The sequence below is a fragment of the Solanum verrucosum genome, unplaced genomic scaffold (assembly GCF_900185275.1).
Source record: "Solanum verrucosum unplaced genomic scaffold, falcon-dt-bn FXZP01000524.1, whole genome shotgun sequence".
NCBI lineage: Eukaryota > Viridiplantae > Streptophyta > Magnoliopsida > Solanales > Solanaceae > Solanum > Solanum verrucosum.
The window spans coordinates 285,296-300,760 of record NW_026020576.1 but is presented as its reverse complement, the minus strand read 5'-3'; the positions used below and the strand labels follow the sequence as shown (position 1 = coordinate 300,760).

The window sequence follows — 15,465 nt, the reverse complement described above, 5'->3', positions numbered from 1 at the left end:
TTCATTTTAAATTAGTTTAGGGGGTAATAAGACCCTAGTTAAGTTTAAGTGTGCCTGAGATTTCGATCATAGTATAGGGGGTATTTGCGTCTTATCCTATTTTAAATGTCTAAACCAATGTAAAACTAAAGAACAAATATTCAACATTATTGTCATTCTTAGTGTTGAATTAAATTTTTTCTTGTTAGCACTAGAATTGATTCGATTTCTGACTTGAGCTTTATTAGAGCTACTAATATCTATGGATTATAATTAACCTTTATTAGACCATTCAAAATTAAGTCTCAAAAAACTTTAAAAAATATGTTAAAAGATAAAAATTATGAAAACGTATAAGTACTATTAATTTAGAAATCACATCATACTTGTTTGTATAAAATAAATTTAAAATTATATATATAATGTCGTGTTGGTTTGGTCTCGGGTTGACATTTTTATGTTAAAACCAAACCAACCCAAGTATAGTCGGATTTTTTTTCCAATACTAAACCAACCCAAGTATAGTCAGTTTTTTTTTCCAATTTGACTCAATTTACGATTTGATTTGATTTTTGTTTCAATTTTGTACACCCCTACTCCTAGTAAAAAATGAGTAGCATTGAGAGAATTCTCATGGACTATGTATCAGTGTGCAACAAACATAAGTTTAAAACAGAAGAAAGGAAGCAAGTTGAGCTAGGACAGGTTGCAAACAGAGAAGAGACTTTCCTTTTGAATATTAACATTTTTTTGCATAGCCAACATCAAAATCTCTTCTTCTTTTTGGAATCAACATCAAAATTCTCATCCCTTAAAATCTTATACCCAAAGAAATATTTTAGTTTCTTCAACCCCTTCCCCCCTTTTACTTAGCATAATTTAGACAATGGAAATTAAACAAAAACAAAGAAAGAAAGAAAGAAAGAACATGTCAACAACCTAGATGGTTGTTCACAAAGGTAACAAAGCTTAGATTCTTCTTTGTATATTGCCTCTCTTATACTAATCTCTGGCTCCACATATAATAATGAATACTATGAGCATTGCCAAAGAATTAAGTGCAACACCTCCTTAATTGGCAATCAACAGGAAATGTAGCGATATTTGCAAATAAGCGTTATCGATCATCCCAGGTATTGTTTGTGTATCCTAGCACGATTCTCTTCCCACCATAACCTGGCATGCACTTCTCCAAATTTTTCTCGGCTGCGTTGACATGTATAAGGTTATATCAGCCTCAATCATAAAGATCATACAAATGAAGAGAGGCAGAATAAGTAGCTCAAAGATTAATTCTCTCTTTACGAGTTCTTCTTACTAACACAGTAACACTTCATCAAGCACATTATGATGAAAACCATAAAGATAAATGAGAATATGCTCTAGTACTAATTATCAAAATGGACAGAGTGCAACTGTAATAATAGAATTTTGAGGCAAGATAGGTCCACCTGCATAACTAGGTAGGTAGGTAGGTCTATATATATATATATATATACATGTCCTTAGGTCATTCATAATTGTGCTAACTGATCATGAGATGAAACTAACCTGAATCTGACACGTTTGAGTTCTCGTCTGCCATCTGGTAGTGCTCGTATAGTGATGTAAACCCCAGGCTCATCTTGCTCAACCCATTCAGTTTCAAGATCACTGGCATTGCTGATAGATAGCTCTCCAGAGCGATCTGCATCTCTTGATGTGCTAGTCCTCATAGAGGCATCCATTGATGATATCTCTGTCTTTGTTCCACTGATGCTTGAGAGTTTTGGAGTTGAGGAGACACCACAAGAGTCATAATTATAGCGAGAATGGGTTGATTGTAGTTCAAGAGAATCTGAAGATGAATACATTGGACGGAACAAAGTATGTGGTAGTCGTTCTTTAGTCAGCGGGGGTGTCACAGGACTGTCTTCAATCGATTCGATTTTTGAACTCTATAAAAGAATAATCAAGAATATGTATATTTATGATAAAGGAAAAAAAGACAAATATATACATGTAAACACCATAAAGTAGGAGATAAGGGGGTACCCACCCCGTCTTCGGATCTTGGAGGTGTTGGAAGGGGAAAAGCTTGACGATTCAACCTTTGGACATTATAAAGCTCCATTACCTTCTCACAATTCTCTGACCACCACCTTTGAGCTTGGTATTTATTAAACATTTCTCGACTATTATAACAAATTAAGAAACCATGAGTCAGAAACTTGGCTTCATCAATGATATATCTATCCAGAAAATCCTTAATTTGGAAGCTGCAACTATTTTTCCTTTAATACCACATACATATATAAGCTCCTCCTTATTTCATTTTCTTAAAGTTTTGTTAAATTTACCACATTGTTGTGAAGTGAACATATATATATGAGATAACAGGACTTCTTTGTTAAACCATGCAATGCACCTGCTAAGCTGAATGTTTAGATTACTACTTTCAATTTATGTGATGGACTACTATTTTTTTGTTTTAGTCAAATTCAAAATGAATCACATCTCTTTATATAGTAACAATTTGATGAGATGATTTATAGTCATACAAATATCTCTGTGTGAAAAGTGCGGTAACACTAACAAGGTAGAAATGGGGAATTAAGTGGGAAGAAAAGAAAGAAAAACAAAATTAGGCATAGTCTGGTGGTCAAAATGTAAAGAGATTTAATTAGTAGATTATATTATGGTGTAAGTGTCTTGTTTTGATGGCCTACCACTCACAGAAACTTTTTCATAATTCAAGGGGACCAATAACTCAAAAACTGGCTTTATGCATGGTTATATATATAAAATGCCACAGACCTTTGACTTTGCTTAGAGCACATCCTACCCTTCACCAACCAAGAATATGATGAATTTTATTTCACGGGGATGGATAGTGAGTGACTTACAGGCCATTCAACAGATTATTAACAAATACTGTTCAACAATCATTGATCAACTCTTATTTTATATAATAGTATATGATAATAATTAGGAAGGTTAGACTCTAGTTTTAGGTTCAAATCCCAACTGACACAAAAAACACTGGATGATTTCTTTCTATCTGTCCTAATTTTGATGGACAGAATTATCTGATATATAATATTGATGTGAGGTCCTGTGAAATTAAATGAGGTGCACGTAAGTTGACCCAGACATCCAAGGGAAGAGCCAATTTGGGGCAATGAACCCCTTCGTCAGAAAATTATTTGTTATGTACATATTGAACGTCTTTTGGTTAGTTCGTGTGTTTACTTCTTTATATTTTAAATTTTCTTAATGAAAATCTTGACTTTGTCACTGCAGACACCACGGTTATTAAAAAAAAAATGAAGAGAAGATTAGACTGTCACAAATCTTGTGATGTTGCACTAAGGTGAGGCCTACAATATTGAATAGCAAAAGTCTTGGCTCCCACTCTCTACTACAAGTTATTAGAACCATAACATAGACTCTTGTAGTACTAGCGATTTTCCATGCCTAAATGTCTGTCACTATTGACATTGTAATGTCGATTCAAAACAAGAATGTGATAGCTCAGGAGTGTTGTTCCCTCCATTAGAAGCCAAATTTAGAGTCTACTCCAATTTTGTGTTGAGAGACAAAACTTTCTTACAAGATGACAAAATGGAAGAATTAATGATGATCAAGATTGAAAATGAAAGGGTGTAAGCAACACCCGACAAGACGACAACATTAGTAAAAGGTTTTTGCCAACACAATCAAAACAGACCCACCAAACATTTTCTTTTTTTCATCACTTTAATTTGAAAGGAATCTTATTTTCTTCTTTTCTTTCATAATTACTACTAATTTCTTCGTATGAACAGAGATTAATAAAAGTGATACTCCATTTGGGTAGGGCGTCAAAATTTACTTTTAGCATGCTTTCTTTTGGTAATAATCACAGGTTTAACTTTTTGGAACGACTGTCTCAAACACAAATTAATTGCTCTTGACCATAAACTGTTGCCAATTTTGACAATAACCATATACTTTGGGTTTGAAAGAAACCTTTAATCACCACCCACAATTGGATATATAATCATAGTGATGCTCAGTATATTTTCCATAATTTCGGAATTGAATTGCAAAGGCTTTTCATATATTTTTTGAACTCTGTGTCCGGTCAAAATAAATTGAATTAATGAAGCACCACCACATAAGAGTATACAATCAACTAGCACATTTTAAATACAAGCTAAGATAAAATATGAATAAATTGTATCATCAAGGATTATACATTAGGGGTCGTGATTTTGATTGGTGGGATGGAATAAACATAAAATACTATGAGATTAGTTACATCACTTTCTATATGAGATAGTTACAATAGAGTAAAATCCATAACTTAATACATGATAAAATAATTTTTATTTTTTATTTTTTATCCCATCAACCAAACAACCTATTGGAGTTTAACTTGTGTAATGATCTTTTTTTATGTGGAAAAGTAAAGTAATTTTTTTTAGCAACTTCACCTAGTATTCTCCTTTCTATAGTCAAGAAATGTATCCTAATATTTTACTTAAAGTAGCTAAACACCACAATTTTAACAACTTTAGGAAATTCCAAAATATGTTGTTTACCAACCAATAAGGGGAAGACAAAATTCTGAAATACTTCCCTAGTGTGAATAAATTCCACTAACAGTCTATCTTGTAACCTATATAAGATATATAGACGGCTATAATATAAAGTTGTTGGTCCATGAAAGAGAAAAAATAAACAACAAAATTAATTAGCAAGTAATGGTTCGCCACTCAACAAAGTAATTAATTTCTGATTATAGTAATGGGAAAATAGAATACCTGAATCGAATCCGCTTAAGATCATTGCCGCCACGTGGTAATGAAACGAAAGTGATTAGAACACCCGGTTCGACTTGAGCCACCCACTCTTTCGGCTCGCTTTCTTCAACAAACACCACCGGTTCAGCTCGCCGGCCACTAGCTGACGCCGATACCGGCGTAACTTCCCCGCTTGATATTCCCTTAAGCCTCGCTTCCAGCTCCTTCCTCCCAGCTGTAGAGCTGGAACTCGAACTCCCTGTTCTCTTATAAGACCACCGGAATTTATCCAACGAGTCGGAGTCGTTTTTTCTGAGAGTCGACGGCTGAGTCGCACATGGACCACACTGTTTGTATGCTCCTGATGCTTTCAATGCCATGTCCTTGATCTACGAAAGTCATGAGTTAGAATTTTTCATTTTCGGTAGAAATAGAAAAAGAATGATGATCAGTACCTGAGAAGTAAGTGTTTTGACAGATTGTTTATTAGGCGGAGCAGCATTTGGATTGAATTTTTCAGGTTGATCAAGGGAATCATCGTTCGATTGCTTCGAACGAGCTATGCACGTAAGCATCTCGCTAATACAATATCAAATTCTCTGAAATTAATTAATTAATAATTGAAGAAATTGGGAAGAGGAGTCTGAAGAGATATTGAATATAAGAAAGTGGGTAATAAGGAAAATGAAAGAGAGGGAAGGGAAGGCGCACTTTTAATGTCTTCCCTTAAATTGCGCCATCAAAGAGATTCCTGTACCACTATATACACACCCCTGAAGCAACAGTCAACTAAGACATCCGGTACAATATACACAAATTTTATTATTATTTTCGTAGATGTTTTCAAAAGATTTTCGATTCGAGTGTAGTAAAATTCAAATACAAAACATAAGAAAAGAGCGTAGAAAACTTAACAACTAACACAGTATAATTGAAATACAGTAACTATCGATGCAAGATATCAAAAGTAAGAAGTACAATAATAATCGGGGAAGGATTTGAGTCTCACTAGGAGTACTGATGGAGAGTTGAGAAATTAATTGTAGAGAAACAATGGATAGTTGGAAGATTGAAGATGAAGAAATTGGAAAGAATTTATTTAGTGTTTGCTTTAACAGAGTTGGAAATACCTTTGTCTCTATTTGCTTTTACTTTTTCTTCTTTTTTTAAAAATATTTAGACACAACATATATACTCCTTATCATTTTTGAGTTTGAAAAGGTTGTACAACTTAGGGATCGGTGTTACCAGACCTGCCAAATGTATTTTTTTAAAATATTCAAAATTTAATTTATTTAAATTTATATCATGTATAAAAATTATACATTTAAAATAACAATTAATTCACGTCTATTAAGAGTAGGAGTGTTTATACTTCGGTTTGAGTAAAAAAAAATTCATCCATATAAAAATGTTACATGTTAATATCAATTTAAATCAATTAAGGCAATTTTTCATCGCTTTAATTTTCATCAGTTAATTCAGTTATTTATTTGAATGTATGATATCATACCTCCAAAGTCCAAACACATATTAAATCGACTATATATTTTAGTATACCACTAACAAATCAATTACGATTTGAGAAAAGAAGAAAATATATATGTAATCAAGTTATATACGTAGCTTCCTTCAAAAATTTGTATGGTCCTCTAAAAAATTTATCATTTTCAACGAACAAAAGAAAATTCTTACAATAAATTTATCTATGTGCAATAAATTTAAAATCTAGTTGTAATATATTAAGATATCTTAACGATAATTAAATTAAACAATGATGAAAAATAAAAGATTCCAAAGGTCAGTTATTTGAACATCAAATAGATTTTTGAAATTTTCAAAATTAAAATTATAAATCAAACTAAAAAAAAGGGTAACAAATTGAATTTAATTATTATAAAGGCGAACACATATATCATGAACCAATAATACAAAAGATTACATATATTATAGTTTTTAGAAAGATATTTATGTAGTCATTTTGCTTAATTTTTTTTTGTTTAAACTTAAAAATATAATCAAACTTTGTTGTTTTTTTAAATTAAAAATCATAATTAAATCAAGTGCTTGATTTTTTGTTTGATTTGATATTCGATTTGGCTTGAACACCCTTAGTTAGAACTTAGAAGTATAGAAATAACTTTTACTAATATTTATTAACATGTAAGTAATATATTTAATGAAGAATTAACTAAAATAGCGACTCATATTATCAATAAACTAAAAATAAAACCATTTTACTCTTGAAAATTTTATATGGTATACCAAACATATTTATTCCTTTTTAGGGAATGGTTATGTTTATTTGTACCCACCAAAGAGGTGGAAAAAAGAAGGAAAAAAAAAGGAAAAGCCGATTTTTTATTTATTTAAAAATAAATAAATAGAACTCAGTACACAAAACCTTTTGCTCTATTTGCTTTTATGTCTCTTTCTCTTCTTCTTTTCCTTTTTTTCGTGTATTTTTTTATTTTGAATACCTTTATTAGGCATATATTCATCATCATTTTGGAGTTTGAAAAGACGGTAGACATAGGGATCCGTGTTATTTAGTTATAAAATTATTTATTATTATATATATATACTAGATAATGTGGCATGTGCTATAATATAAATGGTATGTTTTGGGGCTAATAACCGAGTTTTTGAAGCGATTGTTTGTGTGGATAAAAGAATAAGTTTTTTTATCACAAACCTATACTTTCTTTAACGCTATTTAAGGCATAATAAGACTACCCACATACAACATTTTTGAAATATTTATGTTGTCAATTATCATGATTTATAGTATTTTTACGATAGATTCACTTCAAGAATCAGTGGAATTTTTTGTATTTTTTTCAAAACATATTTTATATTGTCAATTATCATGATTTATAGTATTTTTATGCAATTTTTAAATATAAAAAAAATAAAAAATAAGACAAATAAATTAAAATTGACCCAATATATGTTATTTTTGTTGTCTCAATTTATGTGACACAAATGAAATTTGGAGAGTCATCTAATTTTTTATATTTTTTTCAAAAATGTTTTAAGTTATTAATTACTGTGATTTATAATATTTTTATGTAACTTTCAAATAACGTACATTACTGGTCACTTTGTCCTAATTTATGTGATGTGGATAAAATTACAAAATTAACCCTTTTAAAATGTCTTTAAGATATTTTAAGTTGTTAATTATTATTATTTATAATACTTTTTTGGTAATTTTAAAATGATATGTGTTATTTTTTCTGTCCCAATATATGTGAGCTTGATAGAATTCTGAGAGTCAACGTATTGTATTATATAGCTTTTAAATATTTTAAATTGGTAATTATTGTAATTTTTAATGCTTTTTAAATTATTTGTAAATGATATATGTTGCTTCCTTTATTGAGACTTTTCCATTTGTGACACACACACACACACATATATATATATATATATATATATAGATATTTGGTGCCCGTGCTAGCATAGGCCCAATAAAAATTATTTTTTTTTATTTTAATTATGTGATATAAATGGAATTTGAAGATCAGTGGATTTTTTTATATGTTTTCTTAAAAATATATTTGAAGTTATTAAATTGTGGTGATTTATAGTATTTTTGCGTTAGTTTTGAATAATATAGGTTACTCATGTTTCAATTCACATGAATAATCATAAATATTTTCAGTTGTTAATTTATTGTGAATTCTAGAAATTTTGACGTTATTTTGAAATAGTACATGTTACTTATTTTATTCCAATTAGTCAACCAAATTTCTTATATGATTTAAAAATATTTTTAATTGCTAATTATTGTGATTTATAGCATCTTTTATGTAACTTTTAATAATATATAATTTATTCAAATTCATATGACAATGATAAGATTTCAAGAGTCAACGCAATAAAAATTTAAATTTTTTAAAAAGTTGTACCTCTAATATATTTTGTAGCTAAAATATACTCTCTCCGTCCACTTGTATTTGTCATGTTGCGCTTTTTGAAAGTCCATTTGACTAATTTTCAAAGTTAAATCAGATTGTATTAATTCAATATTTAAAAAAAAAAACTAAATATGCAAAATCTATACAAAAAGTACTATAAATTGTTATTTTTTGCCTATGAATATGATGAAAAAACACATTGTAAAATATTAGTTAAAATTCTTATAGTTTGACTCTAAAAAGGAAATCATAACAATTAAAAGTGCATAGAGAGAGTAATAAATAGGTAATTAAATTTCAAGAAGTTTAAAATAAAATGTTGAAAAAAAGAATTAGATAAACAACATATATTGAAAATTGAAAAACATATAAATAATAAATGGGCCCAAATGAGGTCAAACTTTTTGGCTAATAAAGTAGTAGGTAATTAATGGTGTTAAATTGTCCAATAATATAAATTTTAAAGGTACAACCATAAAAGAAGAATGTACAACACTATGAAGCACATATCATCCAACACTTGTCATGTGCTAAATAGTAGATATTCCCACTTATGTTAAATTGTCCAATAATATAAATTTTAAAGGTACAACCATAAAAGAAGAATGTACAACACTATGAAGCACATATCATCAAACACTTGTCATGTGCTAAGTAATAGATATTCCCACTTATTATATATAGTAATATATATATATATATATATATATATATATATAGCTTGTATTTTATTTACAAATCAAATGATATAAAATTAATGTACATGAATAATTTATTTATCCAGCTAACCCTAAAAGTCTTCTTGAATCTTGTGGCTTATACCTCTTGTGACAAGTACTCATTTTTCATCCAAAAAATGATATCAGATGATTTTATTATTATTTACTATAAGGCCCCCATTATTCTAATTGAGAATATACATACTTAATTTTTTAATCAAGGATGACTTTTGTTCCAAGGAAATATTTTTTTATTTGCCAAGCAACTTATGGGATCAACTAATTCCATTTTAGAACAACCTATTTCGTTTGACAATTTCAGAGTATTAAATACCATTTCAAATTAAATGTAATTTTTTTTATTATGTATTACTCCCTCCGTCCCATTTTATGTGAGGAAGTTTGACTTGACACAGAGTTTAAGAAAGAAAGGAAGACTTTTAAAACTTGTGTTTCAAAATAAAATATATAAATTTGTGTGGCTGTAAATCATTTCATTAAGATTAAAATAAACGTTTTATAGTTAAATTGTTACTTAATATAGAAATGTGTCATTCTTTTTGGGACTGACTAAAAAGGAAAGTAAGTCACATAAATTGGGACAGAGGAAGTATTTATTTTATCGAAAAAATAATACAATTGCATTTGTAATAAGGTCAAAGATACACGTCTTGATTTTACTTATAAATTACTCCTCCGTCCAATAATAGTTGTCCACTATACTATTTTGGGATGTCCACCAATATTTGTCCACTTTATGAAATCAATAGTTAATTTTACACTTAGTTCCTAATTTATCCGTATCATTATCCTTCCAAGCATTTTGGATATGAAATTTGTATTGCCGAAAAGGTTCTCCCTGTCCCGAACAACCTCTCTTCTTATAGGATTCATAGAGTTTACCTAGTTATAGTCATTTCTCTATTACATTTTTCAAGATATTATATTTATTATATTCAAATGGTGATATAGTAAAATTATCCTTGTATTTAGAGTTTCTTAAGAAGTGTGCAAAGTCAATAGTGAACATGTATTGTTGGATAGAGGGAGTAAATTATTGACAGACAAATATACTAGTAAATACTCCTTCTAGTCAACAATATTTGTCCACTATTTATTAGACACATCCCTTAAGAAACAATAAATAATAGGGGTGATATTATTATTTTATCATTTGACTTTATTAAATTTAATGTTTTGAGAAATGTGTTAAATGATAAATAGTATGTTATAGCAAGAGTAAGATAGACACAAAAGGTAAATTATCTCTTGATTTTCTAAACTGCACAAGTATTGTTGGACAACTATTTCTAATATAATGGACAACTATTGTTGGACGGAGGGAGTAAAAGCTTAATTAAATGACTATTTTATCTTGTGTGAACTCAATGTTTAAAGAGTAGGAAATTAAATAATATTTCGTTAAGGTCTTTCGTGCTTTTAAAGTAGGGAAAAATGTCAAAAATACCCCATCAACTTTCATTTATTGATTGATTTTATCCTTACCATTAAAATGAAGTTATTCTTACCTCTACCGTTAATAAACTTATCATGTGTACCCCTACTTGGACGAAAATCCTCAAATCAACCAAATTGACCCGATTTCTTAAAAAATAATCCACGACCCTAATATAACCCAAACCCAAACCTGACCCAACTAACTTAACTCAAATGTACTTCACCTCCATCTCTAAATCAAAAGCTCAAGAACTCAATCTCTCTATTTTTCATGTTTTTACCATGTAGTTTCTCCACCACACCAAAAACACCTATAATAATTTACAATGTTTTCATAAACAAATACATGGTTGGATTATAGATTCAAGAACAACATAAAGGAAAAAAATAACTAAATTTCCGCAAACATAAGCCACTAGTGCAAAAATAAATAGATCAAGAAGATCCCTATTCTCTATACAAGCAGAACACAATTTGATTCTTTTCCACATTGAGTGTCTCTTTGGTAATTACATGGTACCCACGATATAAAAGTTGTATCATCACCATTGTTCCATGAAATCTTCAAACGTCATTACCATTTTCTACTGAAATACCTGTCACTTTTATTATTTCATCCCAATCCATCCCACCCCCCCATAATCTCTTTTATACCACCCTATACGATTACGATGGTGGAATTGGTGAAAATTAGTGATGGTTGGTGTGATGGGGTCTCAAGATTCTTGATAATAAAGGTATGGAATGAACATGAAGTGTGAATTTTTACAGAGATTTTTGCTTTCATGAACTGGAAATTTTGCTATTTGGTTCAAAATCAAGATTTAAGCAGAGATTCCAACAAATTAGCTGGAGTGATCCACATCCAAATCTGTGTTGGGTTAAGATAGATAGATGGGTCGGACATGGATTTAAAATAGGAATGAGTCATTTTTAAGAAATCAGGTTAATTTTGGCTGATTTGAGGATTTCCGTCCAATGCTAAGGAGGGGTATGAATGATAAGTTTATTAACGCGAAGGGTAAGAATAACTTAAGGATAAAGTCATTGTTTCCTGTTTGGGCTTGACATATTTAGCCTATTCTGTACAGCTTTATTCTAATAAAATGGACCTTGGTCTATCTTTAATTTTTTTCAAAAAAAAAAACTTAACAATAAAGTCAATCAATAAATGAAAATTGAGAGATATTTTTGACTTCTTTTTCTTTATATATATACTTTAAAGCGAAAAAAAGTTAAAAATATCCCCAACTTTCATTTATTAGTTGATTTTATCTTTATCATTAAAATGAAGTTATTCTTATCCTTACCTTCAATAAATCTTTGTGTATATATAATTACAAAATAAAGTCTCATTTGGTTGCACTTAATTATCTCAATCATTTAAATCTTAGTCATTAAGTCTGTTTATTTTCAAGATCTGAATCTTAATCATTCAAATCATAATCATTAAGTGTATTTGTTTTTCTTATTTTACAACCCACTTAATGAGTCTGAATATCTCTAAATGATTAAGATATATAATAAAGTCTTAATACCATTAAGATGTCTATTTAAGAATTTCTACAAAGATGACAGTTCACTCTACTCCATCTACTTTCACCCACAATTATCACCATCATCAATTGCCGCCACCTAGTATTTAGAACCATCATCCTCAGCCAAATCATAACTATCATTATCGTTAATCGATCATCAAATCAATCGTGAATTTGGTCCATGCGATAGGGCTTGTATCACAACCCTCTTGCTTTTTGAACTAAAGTTGACCAAATTCAAAAAAGCTCAACCGATATTAGGATGCCGACCCTATTGGTATATATTTGTTATTAAGACGACGTTTTAAGGATTACAAATTAATAGCAGAGATTAAGAATTAGTCATAAAAGTTAGGGATTACTGATACCATACAAGATGCATTGCTCTTCTATTTTTAAGTTTAATTATAATTTTTAGTAGATTTTTTTGGATCAAACAAAATTCATTTATAAGAGCTGCATCAATTAAATGTGTTTTTTTTACATTAATTTTTTTGGTAATTTAAATTATAATAATTATTATTTATAACCAGTTATGAATTGCAAAACTAATAACTAGGGTTATAGAACTTAGAGTAGATAGATTCTTGACAGTAAAATCATCTCATAAAGGGGTTATCACTGTGTATTAAGGTCTTTTTTGTAAAGATTAATTTTTTAATGATTGCAAACATTAAGAACTCATACATTTTCTGACTTGTTTGATAAAAGAAGTTAAGATTAGAAAAAAGAATCATTAACAAGGATTTGGAACTATCAACCTCCATCTGATAACTAGAGATAGGATAGCTAACGTGTGACTTTTGACGAATGAAAAAAATAATTTGATACTGAATTCTATAAACTCCAAAGGCTTAAATAAATAACTAACCAAACTAATGCGGAAGAACAACCCCTAGAACCTGAAAGTCATTGTATCAAAACATCTAAAGTGCAAAGTCTAAGAATAAGTGGGTACAACCCAAACGAAACATACGAGTAAGTCTAACTAGAAAGTCTGAGTCCAAAAAGAGTGGACTAAAACATAGAGGACCCATGACAGCCTGAAAGAATTGGCTCACCCTTGAATCCGATCTCGATCACTACTCTCCTAGCTGAGGTCTATCAGTAGCCGCCTGAAGATGCCCTGTACTCAATAAAGAACGAGCAAGTGCAGTATCAGTACACAACCACAGTGTACTGGTAGGATTACACGGTTATTCCAGTAAGCACAACATATATAAGCAGTCACAACATAGTAAACATGACATGTACAAAATATATATACACATTGATTATCATTTTAGAGCAACATACAACCTTCTAATATCAATCACCATTAGATATGAATGTAATCATGACAAGTAGATAAACAACACAATTCAATGGTCCTCTCATGGAACCCATACCCAAACTGTTAGTGTGCCAGAACGTGACACCCTATCACAATTAGTATGTCGGAACGTGACACCCAATCAAAATTATATGCCGGAACGTGGCACTCGATCCAATATATACGCCGGAACGTGGCACCCAATCCCAGTTAATGTGTCAGAATGTGACACCCGATCCATTCATCATACCACAATGACAATCACAATGTACATTCTCATAATCATAAAATCAAGTGTTGATTCATGGCATACAATCCTTCATTCATACTCATTTACATTAGGCTTGATGAATAGTGCTACATCTACATACATGCATGCATTACAATGAAGCAATTACCAACATACATCACGTAAAACGTGAAATCAAACCATCACCTACCTCGAAACCAAGCTTGAATCCTCCTAAGGCACTTAAATCTTCCCTTTTCGAATTCTTTCCACTTGTTCGTGGTCTAAAAACAACAAAGTAATACAAGGATCAATAAACGAGGCCTAATTACTCGGATTACAATCAAAATTGTCAACCTAAGGCCAAACCCAAGATCCCAATACCCAGCTTAGGGCTTTTTTCATCATTCGTTTTCAGGTCAAAACCCTCCCCTATTGATAATCACCCATAAATTTAAGTTCTACGGATCGAAGAACAGATTAGGGGAGTAAAATCTTTACCTTTAGTGCTAGAAGAGGTGGAAAACCTTCAAGAAATAGCCATGGGTCGTCTCTTAGCTCCCAAGAACAAAACTTGTAGAAAATAACACTTTTGGGGTTTATTTCCGATTTAAGTCGTGACTGGCCCACTATGGCAGCTCCCATCCCGCGACAGCGGCCCCGCCCTGGCTGCTTGCACAGAGATAGAATGTCAGAATTAGAGTTTCAAATCCCCATTTCACAACACACCTTCAACCCATGACATTCAAAAACTACCCGTTCACGCTATGATGGAGTTCTACTCACCCGAATTTGATTCGTACAGTCGCACGGTTTCCTCAACGTTTTGGCTATCCACTCATGTCATCAAATTCATTATTAAATCTCTCATTCAATGCTCGATTTCCCTAGACCTCACTGATTCAGATTTCGTCCAAATCTGGAGTAGGCTAGGAATTCCCAAATTACTACTCAAAAGTTTTCTGTCCCCAATTCTTTCCCCATTGGCTTTTCTCTAACGATGGAATCAGTTCGTTACAATTATTTATTTGACTTCAGATATCTAAGAAATGTAATATTAGTTCATCTCTTATTATTAATACAAATCTAAGTAGTTAAAATAGTTTATAAATTCTCATTTAAACCTCCAATCTCCCATAGTAGTTAATAATTAGAATTTCATTACCAAATCAAAAAGATCTCTAACAATGTTCTCTATGATTGTCACGACCTAGGGGTACCCCCTAGATGTAGCATGGCGTATAGAACCCGAACGACTCCATAAAAGCCACTTAACTCTCATAACATAAGAATTAATTAGAACATAAATAGTAAAATGATAGTCCAGGTCCAAACATTTTATAAAGAAAAATGGAAGTCTAAAACTCATGTCTCATCATAGCCATCTAATACAATAGAATGAAATTGGGCCAAACCCATACATCATGTCCAAAAGAGAAAATACATGAAAGAAAGTGAATCAATAAAATCCATCCTCAAAGCATGAGGACTCATCAAAGCTCGATAAATCTCAAGAATTAACACTAGCCACGAAACTCGGA

At 30.7% G+C, this 15,465-nt stretch overlaps 1 protein-coding gene across 2 annotated transcripts; it reads right to left on the bottom strand.

Moving 5' to 3' along the window:
- Window positions 1-738: 738 nt before the first annotated feature.
- On the bottom strand, window positions 739-5,513 carry LOC125811251 (protein Brevis radix-like 4). Of its 2 annotated transcripts, XM_049490751.1 has the most exons (6): window positions 5,457-5,513; window positions 5,201-5,324; window positions 4,767-5,134; window positions 2,018-2,153; window positions 1,531-1,916; window positions 740-1,185 (listed from the first exon to the last, which is right to left on the bottom strand). In XM_049490751.1, exons 2-6 carry the CDS (start codon window positions 5,318-5,320, stop codon window positions 1,104-1,106), a joined length of 1,092 nt encoding a protein of 363 aa, XP_049346708.1. In that variant the 5' UTR covers window positions 5,321-5,324; window positions 5,457-5,513; the 3' UTR covers window positions 740-1,103. The 2 variants fall into 2 exon arrangements, with proteins under 2 accessions (XP_049346709.1, XP_049346708.1); XM_049490752.1 differs by lacking the exon at window positions 5,457-5,513 and having other exon boundaries at window positions 739-1,185; window positions 5,201-5,340.
- Window positions 5,514-15,465: the final 9,952 nt, after the last annotated feature.